The 16,719-nt window shown below is 43.5% G+C and overlaps 1 protein-coding gene across 2 annotated transcripts in view; it reads left to right on the forward strand.

Annotated features, from left to right (window-relative positions):
* The first annotated feature begins 666 nt into the window (after positions 1–666).
* Positions 667–16,719, forward strand: part of TET2 (tet methylcytosine dioxygenase 2) — a 70,973-nt gene continuing 54,920 nt past the window's right edge. For both annotated transcript variants that reach the window (XM_058024292.1, XM_058024293.1), the window contains exon 1: positions 667–757. In XM_058024292.1, the coding sequence (XP_057880275.1) occupies positions 728–757 (30 nt within the window). In that variant the 5' untranslated portion in view covers positions 667–727. The remainder of the gene's footprint in view (positions 758–16,719) is intronic.

Below are 16,719 nucleotides of genomic sequence, written 5' to 3' on the forward strand. Positions count from 1 at the left end.
GCTGCGGGCGCTCCCGGGAACGAGTGTCCAGCGCACCCCGCGCTGAGCAATCCCCGCTGGCAGCCCGGTGTCTGCGGGCACAGGGCTTCATTTTGGGGAAGTCTGAGGAAGTTTTTTTCGATTCCCACACACCCCCCCTCCACTTTTCTTTCTTGGCTTTTCTTTTACTCTGTCAGCCGGCCACCGCGCACTACCGAGCTGCACCCCCAAGCCTCCCGCCGCAGTCGGGGAGAGCAGCCCGCGCACAGCAGACGGGCTCCCGGGGCCGTGGGAAAGTGCCGCGGGCCCCCGGGGACGGGAGGGATGCGGCACGGGGGGTGTCCCACGGGGGGTGGCGGGGGCTGGCGCACGGAGGGCGGTACCCTCCGCCCCGCCGCGTCCCGCGAACCCACCGGCGAAAGCAGAAAAGGCGGAGGGGTGCGAGAGGGCGGTGGTGGGAATCCCCAAAAGGCCGAAAGAGCGTCAGCAGCCGGGAAAAAAAGCCCCGCGCGGTCGGGAGCGGGGACGGCGCCGGTGACGGTGCTGGGGGCGCCCCCGCGCCGCGCGCTGGGGGGGACCGGGGGGAGCCGTGCCGCGCGCGCGGGGCGGTGCGCGGGGCGGGCGCCGACGTCAGGGCGCCGCGCGCATATTGATGCGGGGGCCCGGCCGCGCTCGCCAAGGAGCAGAAGGAAGCAAGATGGCGGCGCTGTAGGAGCAGGGAGCGCGGCGCCCGGGCTGTGCGTGCTGGATGTCGGCGAGGCTGAGGGACGCGGCAGAGGTCAGAGCGGGATCTCCGCGCCGGCCGCCTTCCCCGCCCGGCACCGCCGGGAGGTGTCGCGGGGCAGCGCCGCGCCGCGCCGCCGGGGGTCGGCGAGGAGGGGGCGCCTCCGCGGGTCCCCCAACACGGCTGATTGACAGGGGCGGCCGGGGCGCCGCCGCCCCCTCCCCGCGGGGCCGGACCCGGGCTTCGCCTCGCCGCCCCTCCCCGCGCCTTTGTCTGCGGACGGGGCACGGCGGCCGGAGGCGCCCCGGCTTTGTGCCGCTCCCCGGCCCCGGGCGGACACAAAGGCGGGCGCAGCCCGGGGAGAGGGGAGAGAGGCGGGGGGCTCGCGGGGCCGGGGAGGGCGAGGGGGCGGCGAGCGGAGCGCGGTGCCGGGGGCCCGGGAGGGAGAAGTGCGTGCGGGCGAGGCGGGGGCTCGGAGCGAGGCCTCCCGTTTTCCGTGCGATGGTCCACGCGCGTGTTTCGCCCGCGTTGCTAAACCCCGCCGTCGGGGCACAATGTGGCCACGGGATGAAAAGGAGAATCACTTTCCCGAGCGTGTTCCCCTAAAAGAACGCTCTCGGCGAGGTCAGGCTCGTTCCCCGCCAGATGACAGACAAGAGCAACAACCTCGCCGCGCCTGAGTCGGACGCGCGGCAGTGTGCGCTCGCTCGCTCGCATCGCGGCGTTTACCGGCGTTAAATCACCCCCTTAGACACCAGCACTGATTCTCTTTCCCAGAGTTAAAAGGGCGCTTTTCGGCTCGCGGTCTGAGTGTTGGAAATTCAGCAGACTCTTTTCTACTAAGTAATTTTCCTTTTCGGAGTGAGGTGAAGGGAAAAGTGATGCGGTCTAGCGTGCTTTCATCGAAACGCTGCAGCCTAAGATCTCATCACGAGATTTGCTTTCCATGATGAGCCGCGTGCCAATGTGCAGGCTTTGAGCAGTGATCGGCAGCTCCGAATATATGTTCAGCATCATTTTCTTTTCTTCTTCTTCCTTTCAATGTGAAGTTGAAGAGTTTCAGAGATGAGCAGATAACAGTGTCCCTAGTGAAAGCAGGTCAGTGGGTGTTGTTTATCGGGTAATGAGGCCGTTCCATTCGCGTGTTAATGGCAGGTTGATTTACTGCAGCAGGGGGTGAGTGCAGTCACACATTCACTTGTGTATCTGCGTGTGTATTCCACTGTAGCACTTTGGAGGCTGCAAAGTGCAAAACAGGACGTGGTTGCCGAAGATACTCAACAGGGAGAAGTCAATGATCAATAGTCATGTCTAAACTGGAGTTACAGCGGGATCTGGCTGCTGCTGTTAACTCTCTGAAACAATGTGCCCATCTTGGATTTTATCCCGCAGAAAATCACCATTTGGAACCAATGGAAAAAAATCTCTGTTAGGCAGTATTTTGTCTCTCTTGGAAAGCTTAGAATGACACCTGCCAGTGAAGTCAGAAAACATTTAAATCTAGAAGCCTGGGTGAGGGGAGGAGGGAAAAAAGGAAATGTAAAGCTGTGGAAAACAACAGTGTTTTGGTGGTGGTACTAAACTGCTATTAATGTGAAATTAAGAACTCAAAAGTCATATTTCAGTGGAAAGAGTTGTCACATTTTGGGAAGTGGCATAAAAAAACCCTTTGTAAATGCATCCAGGGAACCTCAGAAAGTGGTTTTGTATTGCCCATTCCGAACAAATCTTCAAAAGAAGACAAGGCTGAACAGGAGACACTAAGGCACCCGAATCTACAGAACTATCACTGTTGGTAGTAAGGTTTTTAATGAGAACTTTGGCATTGTGGTGATTCATTGTGGTGGCTTTTAGCCAGAAAAACTGATATTGTTTTTATATAGTGCACATGGTCTTAGACTTTGGCATGTCAGCATTGTTCAAAGAACAAGAAATGAGCGCTTGTTGCAGAGTTATTGAGTTATTATGATGGACAGATTTCCAAGGTCTCTTGTTGGTACCAGTGCTGCACTGGGTAGCAGAAATACGAGGTTGTAAATGTTTTGGCTTTTGCATGTGGAATTGGGAGAACCTGTAGCTGCTGCTGAAATTGACATTTCAGCTGCCAAAGTTGGATAGGATTGTTCCTTCTTGCCCAAGCACTTCAGATGCTGCTGGCCTGTGTCCTCCACACTGTTCTCTTAAATATTAACAAGAGCCAAATAGCCCTGAAGAAAAGGGGGGGAAAACCCTTAACCATAGTTTGGAGCAAATCTGCTTGAAAAAACATGAAGGTCATGTTGGATTAATGTTACTGACTCTGGTCAGGTTTACAGGGAGTGCTTCACTCCTAAGTTGCATGGACAGTAGTGTTTTTATCAGTGTGCCTTAGCAGTGACTTTAAATCCCTTGTTCCATTTAGTTCCAAGTGGAAGATGTATTTTGTGTTTCGACAGGAGCCAAGTAAGGCCTTTTTTGAAAAGCTGACAATTTTTCAAGGTGGAATTCCAGAAGAGCTATCAAATTTGGCTGGTCACAGGGAGTGACCCCTCTGCCTCTCTCACTGGGCTGCTGCACAGTAGCTCTAGGCATGGTAGCAGCATCTGTAAGCTAGCTTCACAATTGGAGCTTGAAAGTGGTAGAACAAAGTTGCCAAGTTTCAAGTAGAGTCGGTGGTTATCTTGGAAACTGTGCTAGAGAACACAACCACAAATTATTTTGGCAAATAATATACAGTGTTTATTTAGTCCAGCACTCTGATTGCTGTTAAGGCAGACAGCCAGCAGCATTAAGAGTTGTGACATCATTTTGAAAGGCAATGTGCTGGTTCTGAAATGGAGTGGGATGTACTATGATTCATTATTAAAAAAAAAGAAAGCTGTAGTCTGACAGAGATAAAGCATATGACTGCATCATGGCTGAAAGCCAAAAAGAGAATTGTATGAATCAATCACACTTGCAGCATTATTCCCATCCCTTACTTCATAAGGCAGTGAGTACCATCTTACTCATTTAGTGACATTCTGCAGCAGAAATAAGCCTTTGAACACTGAACAAGTAACTACTAACAAGTTGCCATAGTTCCAGTTGCTACTACATTATCTCTGCTTACATGTTCAATTTGCATACCTGGTTCCAATAATCCTAGATAATAAAGCCTTACAAATGGAAAGTACCATGAGTAATCATCCTCTGTCACCCATTGAAAAGAAATCACTTCTGCCTTACCTTAGGGTTGATAAGTTAGCTTAAAAAAATCTGTATATATATAAATATTATATATATATTTATATATATATGGGTGATTTTCCATATATATATATGGAAAATCACCCATTTAGCTAAGAAACTGCTCAGTGGGTAGATGCAAAGATGGTGGGGTTAAGGAATAAAATTCTGACCCTCCAGCATCAGCTGGACTAATCCCAAGGACAGCTGATGACTGACCCAAAAAGGTTGTTTGGATTAAAATACTGGGAATGTGCTTTGCATTACATAGCAGGGAGGAAGAAGGTAGAGAAAAACAAGGTCTGAGAAATAGAAATAACAGCTAACTAATTTTACTCATGTATCTCATACTGTTCTTGAAATAAAGAAAAAAATAAGTCGTAACTTTTAGGTGGATCAAAAAGAGTTTTCTACTAGTTTTTCACAATAAAGAATTTTAAATCTGAGATAACTTTAAAGACAATTGCCATGCTTTGAAAAACAGTTTAACAAATAAAAGGCATAAAGATTTAGATTCCTGTCTGTCTTTTCAAGCAGGCTTGTTCATCTCTGTAAAACACCTTCCAGAATGCTGAATCATCTTAGTAACCTGAACAAAATTGAGGCTTCTTTAAAAAGCAAAGTTTTCTGTGGAGGCGGGGATTCCAAGTTGGAGTGTTGTTGCCTTGTAGTATATATATGGCAAGAAATCCCAGAAGGATTATTCTTACAGACAAATAAAGGCTTGCAGTATTTGACCTAATTCCTTGTGTGTGTGTTTTTCCTCTTACTAAAACAAAAATAAAATGTTAATGCAGGAGGCATTTCTGTTGCAGTGTGGAAAGGAATAGGTTTGTTCAATGCTCAAGTTCAGCAAGAAAGGAAAATTCAGCATTTTAAGCCTAATCAAGTACAAAGTTTTGTTAAACCACAACAGACAGTTTCAAAGAAGTGAGCAGGTGAGTGTTTAGATAGCTAGGATAACCAGGAATAGCTCAGTAATCAAATACCCCTTGGAAGTGTCTTCCCCAGGTACAGGGCAGTACCAGTCGCACTCTGATTAAATACTATGATGCAATTTAGACAACATGAAATAATCTTTGCATGTTCTACAGCATTACCTCTAACCTCAAATATATTCCACATGTTTTCCCAGCATAGCAATATTGGTTTTACCAGGTGTCTGCACGGGGGAGGGGAAGTTTCCAGGTTTAAGTTGAATTTTTGCAGCTGTATAAAGAACATCTTCAGCACTCTACATGAGCTACCCTGTCCTTAAACTCACATTTCAATGACTAAAGTTTAAACAACTCTTCTGCCTAATCTCCTTTCCAATAATGCATCAGCAGTCCAAGTTTGTGTTCCAGTGTCCTGGCGTGAGTACTCTAAGTCACAACGTGTTGGGAAAGGCTTTGGCTCCTTTGCAGCAAAAGCCCAGCTTACCAAGTGGGGAGGTTTAGGTCAGGACGATGACTCTCCATGTGGTTGCGTGCACGTGGTTTGAGTGTTTACAAACAGTGTCCCAGCATCCTCAGCAGCTGCCTTGACGCGGCCAGTGAGGACAGAGTTCTAGGAATGTCCCTGCTCCTCGAGACAGCAGAGGAGAGGGACAGAAAAAAAATGCAGAGTTTTAAGAACTCATATCATAGTTTGGGTTTTGGCTGAGCTTTCTGCATCTGTGTTGCATTCTAGACCACTGCATCCTTTGTCAAATGCTGTTGTTTTTTTTACTCTGCACTTGAGCACAGTCTGGGCTGTGCTGATGGGTTTGTCTGGAACAGACTGACCTGAAGTATGAGATGGGGGTTAAGGGAATTATTGCAAAGGTTTCAAATTATTTTTGTGCCCCTCCTCCCCTTTTAAAAATGTATAATTAATTCAAGTCCCAAAAGCTTTTGTGGCAAACCAGCTCTTTACAATATAAGAATCCCACTGTAAATGGTTATATATTTTTTCCTTAATTAAGCATGATTCACTGCCTGTTAGGATACTAGAACAATTCCCTTTTTAAAGAACAAGAAAGAAATCGTGAATCCCACTAACTTTATGAGTAAAATCAAATAGCTGAAAGTCTTTATTACTTAATGAGACATGTTGACACAAAGAGGCGTTGCCATTACGAAAGCTTATACCACTGCAAGGCAAGTTCTGGATCTCCATTAGATGTAAGAAGCTTGGTGGAAATTTCTGCATTTACCCAACCAAATGAATAATGCCACCAAGCTGTTGCTTAAAAAAAAAAAAAAAGGAGGGGAAAAGTGGTGTTAATTGGTGTTAATTGTGTTAATTATTAGGGATTCCTTGCAGAGACAAAAATGTTGTGATTCTGTGAAAATGCACTGTAGCTGCTCAGAAGCACCCAACTGACAACATGGTTCCTGCTCTCACCTGTAGACCTAAACCAAACCTGTCAGGCCAGTTGTGGTCTTCAGAGACACTTGAAGCCTATGCCCTGCATGTGCTGTAGGACCTTATTATCAGAGGTTCTAATGCTCCTTTTCTGGTCCCATGCACATTTTTCAGACTTTCTTAGGCAGTTTTGCAGGAAGCACTCAGAACATTGTGCAAAGCACATTACTTGCTTTACAAAATGAATCCTAAGATCTGTTTTCTCCTCATAGCAAGGAAGCAGTTGGTACAAATGCCTCTTCCACGTTCTGAATTTGTCTGGATGAGTCATTGTATTCACTGTAATGCAACAGAGTAGGAAGGCTGATCACAGATCTTGTTATACACATGGCTTCTGCTAGCAGTTGTATGTTCACATTGGTTACTCCCATTTTCTGTTGATGTCTATTACAACACTGTAATTTTGTAATTACATTGCAGTAGTGTCTTCCCATTTGCAGGATAAAATTATTTGTGTCATATCCAGAATCTGCTTCTGTTTCAGTAAGCTCTTTAACCACTTTTCATTTTCTTTTCTGGCCTTTTTTTTTGACCCACAGTTCCCAGTACTCTTGCACTGTCTGGGCAGCAGAAGGTAGCAAGCAAGAGTAAAGCATGTGAAAGAATACGTGACAAAGGCATTCCTGAGTTTGTGCTGACTGTTTTTTCCTTCTCTTGCCAATTCTAGCACTGTTAGAGAGATCAAAGGGTAAACATTAACCCTGGGCCTGATTCTGGAGGGAGAGTTTTGCCCTCATCTTCTCTGTCCTTCAGCATCTTTCCAGATTTGTCCCTTCAAATGAAAGACAACTGTTCATGCAATACTCACCCCCATTTCATGCCCCCAATGCTTTTTTTCCATCTTTGTTTAATCTGTTTGTTCTTTCAGTGCTACTTCACTTGTGTTTGAAGTCACATTCTTTGAAGTTATAAAATTTTTATACTTGCCAAAGGACACAAAACTCTTTCAGCTCTTATGCAAGCAAAAAGGAGAAAAGAATGATTGCATATTTTCTCTTGTGTGCAAGTAGCATTGGACTCTCCTGTTCACAGTAAAATGAGGAAAAGGAATTGTTGCAGTAAAACAGGAGTTTCTACTGCTTTCCCAAAGTTAAAGACCACAGAAGTGAGGTATTTCCATGAAGCTCCAAGTGCATGTATAGCTTAATAAAACAAATGCAATTTATCCCTAGAGGAGAACTTATGAAAGCTGGCAAATACATGGGACTCACCTCTTCCTGGGATATGGAGCAGTAGTATGTGTGCACACATATTACAAATTTTAACATACTTTCTGGTTATCAAATTTCTGTTCCCTCTGCACTCCTTTGCTTGCTTTTCTATTTAATTTCAAGTTTGTCTCCCCAAAACAACTATGAAGTATTACTTAAATGGCAACACTAAAAATCAAAAACATGAAAGCTGAACAACTGGAAAGGGTCAGATTTAACAATTCTTTCATTCTGTGTATCTAGTAGACATTTTGTGGGAAGGAAAATGTATGGTAGCATGTCTTGCATTGCATGCACAGGTAATTGCAAATGTACACATCACATACCTAGGAACAAGTGAAAATACAGACCAAATAGGGAAAAACACTCTTGATATTCATAAAGATGAAAACCACACAAAGCAGAAAAATACAGCAGCCTTTCAGTTCTCTGTTGTTTCTGTGGTGCTTTCCGTACTTTACATGGAACATTTGTTTTTCCAAATAACTTCAGACCTGTACTTTTCTGCTTCCCTGTAATCCCTAATGCTTCTGTAGGTGTGGGAAAGCAGTAACAAAACCAAGAACTGTGCTGATCTGTTTTCTTTCTATTACTCTGTGTACTGCCTGAGAAGTGAGAAACCAGGCAGGAAAATACAGATTTCTATCTATTTTTCCACTGTGTCTATGTTGTACAGTTGACAATACATTAAATATAGGTGGCTTTTTTTTTCCCAATGTCAGCTGGCTTGTGATCCTGCAAACTGCCATTTTCACAAAGCTCTATTCATTCTTCTTGGGCTTGCAAAGCTATACCAGAGACACCTGAGGCCGTGAAGCACCTAGTCAGCCATATATTCTGTAGTACTGAAAAAAGAAAAAGAAAGGTAGGTCTTTTGGGGGGTTTTTTTCTTTTGTTTTTTGTGGGGACAGGGAGAAAAAATGGATGGAAAGACTACAGGTATAGAAGCTAAAAACCAAATTTTTACTTAGAAACCCCAACTTTTCAAAGCAGTTGCAAGTTAACATGTATTTTGCTATAAAATGTCTCTAGCTGACGAATAAGAAGTTTGCTTCTGGAAGAGTGGGTCTAGCTACTAACAGAATAGCTGCTTTTTCTTGAAACAGTGAGCTGGTTAGAGATACTTTGTTGGACAAGCTGGAGCATGAGTCTAATTCAGGATGGCAACTCTGATGCTTCTAAATATAAGGAGAGTGGATAGAGTGAAATTAATTATTGCACATTAGGAGGCACCTCATATCCCAGCCACGAAACAGAATCCCACTGTGCTTGGGGCTGTACAAACATAAGCCATTTTTGTTCTGTCTTACTATTTAATTCAGTAAAAGAGGCAGAGAAAAGGGGTCTGGCAGCACACAAGGGGCCAGAGTGTTAGTAACTCTTGTTTATAGCAGAGGCAGGCAGCTCCCTTTCAAAAAACTAAATATTTGCAGTAAATAAAGCAAAGCTGCTATTAGTGCCTGCTCTGCATGTGTGTGTGTGTGAGTGTGTGTGTGTGTCAGAGGAGTTCCTAAACAGAACTGCTGCAGCCTTTTCCCCAGGGTGCTGATGTTAATGAGCAGGCAAAACACGCAAAGAAGGAGAGAAAGGGTATAAAATTAATAAGCAACAACTGAGAGCCAAAGCACACAGAGATCATGCAATGTGGTACAAACCCTGCTGGAGTCATTCATTTCTGTGCCTTTTTTTTCTTAACCCTAGAAGACCTACAGGAAAGCTGTGGTATAGCTGGGAACTGAACCCATATCTCCTAAACCCCAGTGCTTTACCCTCCTTCCTGCTCATTCAGAAGTTTACTGATCGTTTTCTCTGCTTACTAAGATAACAGAAGTATCAATTTTAAGAAACAGAAACTAGACACTTTTCACTTTTTTTTTAGAATTTGGTTTTCAGTAGCATTTTCTGTTGATTGACAACATGTTCTGGTTTTGCTGCACAAACTTTCGGATCTCTAAATCAGCAGTGCTTGTCCAAAACAACTCAGGAAATTAAATAAATCTCCTCAGGGAAAAGGATGACTTTTTGCTTTGTGGCACTGTTTAAACCCTCCACTCCAACTGAGAAAGGATGCAGGGAAGATTTCTCCATTTTACTGGCACTGTAAAATGGTACATGTCTCCATGTACCTCCAAACAAATAATTAAAATAACAATAATTAAAAATAGTAGGTTGTGTCAGTTAATCACAGTGTGTGAAACAGTTATGACATTTCTCTAAGTAGGTACTCCAGTTAACTCCCTTTAATACCCTTGATCCTCCTATTCATTCAGGCAAGATTTCCCACAGTCTGCAAGCCATTCATGTACATCAGCTCCAATCTACCACACAATTCCCATTTGATCTGTTTTATTAATTAAAGGTATTAATGAAGGGTCCACGAACCTTCATGTTGCCATCACACTTGGTTGCAGAGCTCAAAGGAGTTAAAAATACCAAAATAAAACCAATTTTCATTTGTTGTCAGAAATCTCTCTGCTGGAGATGGGATGCACAAGCCTGCATTGACCTGACATTACCCATAGCAGCATTCATAGCTTTCTGTTCAAGAGTCCACCTTCTTCTCCTCGACCTGAATTGGAGATGGCAATCTTTAATGTCTCTGGCCTTTGAGAATTCCTTTGCTGTTGATCATAGTCCTAGCTCAGCCTGCCTGGTTACATAGTGCATTTAACCAAGCACCCTATTTAACTTCAGCACATTATGGACTTGTGATACAATCCATGATGAACTGCATTTGGAAATAAAATCCAATAGGTAATTTAGCTCATGCAGCATCTCTGGATGCTGGCAGATGCAGCTGACCGTGAAGGACAGATGGATTTTTCCCTACATGTTTAGAGATACAACACCACTGCAAATACATTGGAAAAAGATGGAGTGGAGCATTGGGAGCTCCGCAGCTGCTCCTCTCCCCAGAGCAGTTTGGAGGTTCAGCCAGCCCAGCCCCACGTGGCTCACGTGCACGTGGCCACGCTGTTTACAACACCCTCCTGGGTGTCCCCGCACCCACCGCTGGGTGCCACGCTGCAGCTTGGGAGAGCTCCTGTGCTTCACCCACGGTCCTGGCTGAAGGCAGGGCTCTGACGGGCTGTGGAGCTGCTAGCTTGTTCAGGTTTACTCATTTTACATTTAAGCAATATTCAGGCCAGGGGTTTAGAGCAAGGTTGTCCACAGTGAGTCAAAAATAGAAACTTCATTGCTCGATAGCGTAGTAGCACTGGAGAGCGCTAGCTGGATGTACACACAACAGGGAGGAAGGTACTTTTCTGCTTTCCAGAAACACTACTAAGGAATTGGGTAACAGTTACAGTAGGGCAGGATTTCAAAAAGCCTGTGGAAATGAATGGACACTTTTACTGTTTTCATTTCCCACTAACAAACCAGGGACCAAGTCTTGTCCAGGTTTAAGAGATGGGGCTCAACAAAACACAAAAAATTCAGAGCAGCTAGTATTTAAAACCAGAGTTGCATTGTCACTCAGAGAAGACTTACTTAGTTCTGCTTTGTTTTAGCAGGCCACTGGCATACAGTAAGAAAGAGGTTTGAACAGCTGTGTGTTGCAGCATTAAATGGCCTCCTATAGCTGAGGCACAAAAAGACAAAGCTCGTTTCTTTCCAGCTGCTCAGCTAAAATTGCATTCACTTACTTTTGCTACTCTCCTCACCGGTTCAGAGTTCAAGGACTCATATATCTACCGTCCCTTGAGTTCAGATAACAAGATATAACTGCATGGAGGGAAACAAACAGAAAAGTTCCCATTCTTCAAAGACGAGCACTTTTTCTGTACTTGTTCCCCTGTTTTGTTTCGGGGTGTGCACAGTTTATTTTTCTCCTTTTGTTTTACTCTCCCTCCCCGCACCCCTCCCGCTCACCCTCTGCTGCGAGCACACCCTCTTCCAGCCGCCTCTCTGGCTTGCCTGGCCAAGAAGTGCAGACTCAGCAGAGACTGGTAACACTTTACCTCTTTGTCCTATTCTCAGCTCCCCCAGGAAAGGTCAAAGCAAATGAGACTTACAGCTGGGCTTGAAACAGAGCCCCTACAATGGAGAGGGACATTGACCACAGACTGCTCCCCCTGTCACATGTTTTGGTTTTTTTCCTTGAAGCACATAAAGTGTGTGGCCAGCGTGAGATGAAACTTTGCATAGGTTTGGGTGGCTGAATCTGCTTATTTCTCGTTAAGAGGAAATTAAAGACTCGTGACTTTTGTTTGTACTGGCCGTATCACGCAACTTCTACTGATAAACAGAAATAATTTAGGAGCTACTTCCTCAAATGCCTGAAACATGGTCTTAATTTCAACAGTGCAAAGCCAGCAAAAAGCTATTACAGACACGAAGTTTCTGTTACGTGTCTTTGAAGTCATTTTGGAAACTTTGGCAATGTGCCCTTGTACAGCTCTTTTCCCTAAGAGTCACAGTTTTGCATTGTGTTCTGGGACCATGTGGGCTCCAATTTTAGTGACTTAGGGCAGAAAGGAGTCCCATTTTTCTTAAGAACAATTCAGCACTGCCATTTGCTTACACTGACAGACGAACCTGCGGGGCCACCATCAACACTAGCACACATCCACGTGTGCCACGTTCAGGCAAAGGTTCCCACTCACCCTTCAAACACCGCGCCGTGGTGGCTCCCAGGGCTGCACGGGGCGTGCGCCAGCCGGGGCGCTGGCACTGGTTGGCGTAGCGACATCACCCTGGCGCCAAGCTTTACCTCTTGGCTTCGGCACTCCAGGTCATGCTGGTGTCTCGCCACGTGCTTACGCGCACATGGCAGCAGTGTTTACAAACATGACCCCAGAACTCTTCCAGGCAGTTATGAAAGAGGCAGCGAGTGCCACATCCCGCGCGCCAGGCTGACCTAGATCGCCAGCGCTGGGAGTGAACAGCGAGGCGCTCGTACCCACACAGGCTCTGAGAGACGTTCAAAGCAGATGATTTTGCTCCCAAACTGTTCTGAAGTATCATTGCCACCATGAGAGCGTTTTCCACCATAAACTAAAAATAGCTACTATTAACTAGCAGGAGCGGCGGGTAAGTGATTCAGCAACTCAGGGATAGAAGTGACTGTATTCTTCGGCACTCTGACTCTGTTTCTGCGCTGAACTAACTCAGCACATAAAATTGTCACAACGGGAAGGAAATGCAAAGCTGGATTACTTTGGCTAAAAGAAAAGAACACTGCACGATCATGTAGTTCCTGATTGACAGTTCCTTTTTTATTCCTTTATTAACACTTGCACTCAAGCACTAATGAATGCTTTGTAGTCAGGCTGTGACCATCCATTTAGGAAAATGATTGCCTTAGTAATTTCAAATTAAACACTTCCATCTACAAAACATGAATACCACTATATGGCTGATTTGGTTTTTTGACATGGGCCTTAAGAAAAAAAAGCATAGCAGAAATGCTACTTCAGCAAAATAAGCACTGAGTGTTCAACTGTCAAATGTCCATGTTCTATCTTCACACATATATTTTTACAGTACACATCTACTGAAAAAAAAAGAAAGCATTCCTTCCTCATCGTTGAAGCTCTTAAAAGAAGTTTGTATTGTATGCCAAAGTACTCCAAACCAGTGTGCTTTCTAGAAATTAGCAGTTTATAGTAGAGTGGAGTACATGATCCAACAATTCGTTTTTGACAGATTTTTAGATTCTTGGAGTTGTCTCAGAAATATACGTATGTGGAGGAAGACAGGTGCTATAACTGTGAGTGATTGCTTAAGATAATCAGAATTTTCTTGAAAAAACTGTGAAATGAGCAAAAATAACCCATCTTTGTTAAAAATCACTTCCAGTTTTCATTTTTGGAATTGAAGAATTTAATCTCAGCTTTGAAAAAGCCTCCTAAATGACGAAAAATTATTTTCCTCCTCCCAAGTAGAAAGTTTGACTTTTCAGAAGCAGATGAGATGGTAAAAAGACTGTAGTTCTATTGTAATACATTGCAGTGTTTGTAAATATCATAATGATAAAGCCTGTAGGAAAGAACACACTATGAGCTTCTCCACGCTTCTTCTGCAATACAGTTCAATCCCACTACTGAATAAAATTTTTCTAGGTATAGATGTCATCTTTTCCAACCATACCCGTGGCAGCTCTACATTAGTTGTCAAAATTCCTGCAAAGATTCTTTGCTATGTAAGCAAATGAAATGAGAGAGGGTGACACATGTTCACTCTGGCTTGGTCACTAGCTCATTTCATGAGGTCTCTGATAGCTCTAACCTGAGCTGGGGAACGGCTCTGCAGGTCAGCCCCTGACCCATTGCCAGTTTTGTCCAGTCTCCTAACTATTTTTAATCTTGTATTTAGAACGTGAGCAAATGTACTTGGTCAGTTATTGTTGTCTTTTCACTGCTGAATGTTCATTACACTGTATATAATAGACCTAGAAATAAGAATGGAAGTACTGAAAACAGGTCACTGCTGTGTTCCTATTCAAGAGCTTTTTGTAGCATTTCTCCTGCCTGAGGAAAGCAACTCCACCTTACTGTGAAACTGTACAAGTATGGGCAGAGTGGGAGAATGGACAATTAGAACCTTAGTGTAAAGTCATCCCTTATGTATATAGCTTTCCTCTTGGGTACATCATTGTACATCCTCTGGAGTCTTTCTTCAGAAACCCTAAAGCACTTCTTAAATTATTCTGAATCAGAGAGTACTGAAGTTTACAAGGACTAGATTATTGGTATTTGTGATGTCTGTGGGTTTTACCAGTACATTTAATTTAACCTGTGTAATGACTATACAGATACACAAATTCTGTCTGGTGAATCTCTTACTCAGAGAACGTTCTTATTGTTTATAATATTTTCTTACACTATATGAAGAGCTTCTTTTAGTCATCCAATGAAGAGAATATAAGGGAAAAAGTGCTGCTTATGACGAAATTTATTTTATTCAATGCTTTTAGCTGGGGGCAGGAGGTAAGGGAACAGTGTAAGATTACCATTGTATGCTACAGGGTGAATACCGCCATTGTGTCAGTTTAGATGAGTATCTCAAAATAAATACAGACTCTCTAGGTAAAAAAGCAGTGGAAATCTTGTTTAACAAGTTCAGCAAAAGGCACACCTAAAGTTTAATTATGTCTTCAGATGCACAGGTACAAGTCTTACTAAAGAGTTTTACTCAACTCCCAAAGAACAGACTTAGGACTTTTGATTTTTCTAATATTTAGATGGATTGATCTACAGTCATGACAGTGCACAGTTTGGGGAAGAAAATCCCTTGGCATAATAAACAACTATTCCCAGCCACAGCTCTCTCTGCCACCTAGGTGTGTGGGAGAGAGCAAGAGATTATTTGCCAGTTCATATTTTTTCAGTCAATACTCTCTCTTTCTTCACCACTCTGAAAAGCCAATCTACCAAAAAAAGCAGGGGAAGATGGAGAAGAGATGAAAAAACACTTCTGGAGTTGGGAATCTTGGATAGGATCCGAATTGCATATCAATTGTGCTCCAAAAGTTGAAGCACTGAATGAGGCAGTAAGAGGACTTCCTGACCTAGGAGACAGACAGACGGGTCAAATTGTTCCTGTTTCTCTTATTTATTGTTTTCTTAACAGAAGATGGCTCCTTTACAGACCAACTGATTATTGGTTTTGTGCACAGAGAATAAAATGTACAGAATACCTGCTGGACAGTACATTAAGTTACACTAACAACTGCCTGCAGCACTCAAAGGCAAGGTGGGAACACGCAATGGGCCTCCTAAATATATGTTCAGCATAAACCACTGGCACAAAATATTTCCTATCACCCTACTTAAAAATATAAGTCCTGTAAATTCAAGAGTCATAAGAACTATAATATGTAAATAAGAGAACGAAAACAATGAAAGGAACAAAGAGCATTTCAGATTTTTTACAGTACTGGGGAAAATTGCCCAGAGATGTTCTTAGGAAAGCAAGAAAATCCCCCTTATAGAGTGAGTTTAAAAAAACAAAGGATGGCTGAACCCTACCAGCAATAGCTCTTCTTCATATACACAGGATTAAACCAGTGAGGTCCTGAGGTTTCTTCCCATGTCTTTCAGTCCTACAAGAAACACTACTGTGCTTTACCCACCAGCCTGGCTTTGGCCATGGCCAACCTCCAAAGCTTCAAAATATGACAAAAGCCCTATTTCTAGTAGTCAAGTTATATATCAATGCAAGAAAGCAGCTGCAAATATTTAACAGCCAAGCTGCAGAAACCCTGGTTCATTAATTCAACAGAGATACACCAGAAGCAGCAAAATCAGACCTTCTCTTCTACTCATGTTTCACTATCCTGGCAGCCTTTTTCTTTTTTTTTTTCCCTGATTTTTTTATCCTTGCTGCAGGTCCACAAACATAGGCTACAGTTGTCTCAAGAATGGCAATTTCCATGAAGCTACATGAAAAGAATGTCATGTTTCAGTGTAAAGTTTTGATGTGGACAATTTGGGTTAGTTTAATTTTGAGGGGAAGAGTGGCCAGTATCTTTCCTATGTGAACTCCTTTTTAGCCTATTCAAACTTGCTTGCACCCTTACCCAGGAAAATTCTCATCAGGATGTACTGAACAGCCTTTCCCTGTACCAGTGCACAGCAGTAAGAAAGATGGACAAGCTGTTCCTAACAGTTGTATGAAATAGTCATGGAAGGACCATTTTTTCCATCTTCTTCTCCCAAGCCAGCCAAATCATAAAACTGGTACTTTTGATAAATAGGTGTATAATCTGCTCTAGAAGACCTCTGCTAATAGAGATTCTGTACTCTTCCAGGTCTTCTCATTTTGATGAACATTTTTGCCTTTTGGACAGATAAAGCAATCCAGCTGAAGCCCTGCCAAGGCTAAAGAAGAAAAATAACTTAATGTCTGACAAAGCCACAAAAAAAAAAAAAAAAAAACAACTGTGCAAAAAATGTCTTTTTTCTCAAAAATGTTGACATAACTGCTCAGCTTGATGTTCACTCTAACTCCAGGAACTCCTGTTCCTCATTCAGTGTTTTTGTTCATGATTGTTCTAGCTTTGAGACATTGCCCTCAGGCTACCAATACAAGGAACACCCTAAGAACTTCAGAAGAAAAGCTAGTGTGTGAAACAGGGAAGGTAGTGTCATCAAGGAGGAGGAATTGCATAGTGGGGGGATCTTAAGTAATTACACATTTTTGTGAGGATCTGGTGATCCATCAGAATGTGCAATTCTTGGCCAAGTGTTATCTAGGCACACTGCT

This window comes from Melospiza georgiana, chromosome 5, assembly GCF_028018845.1.
Source record: "Melospiza georgiana isolate bMelGeo1 chromosome 5, bMelGeo1.pri, whole genome shotgun sequence".
NCBI lineage: Eukaryota > Metazoa > Chordata > Aves > Passeriformes > Passerellidae > Melospiza > Melospiza georgiana.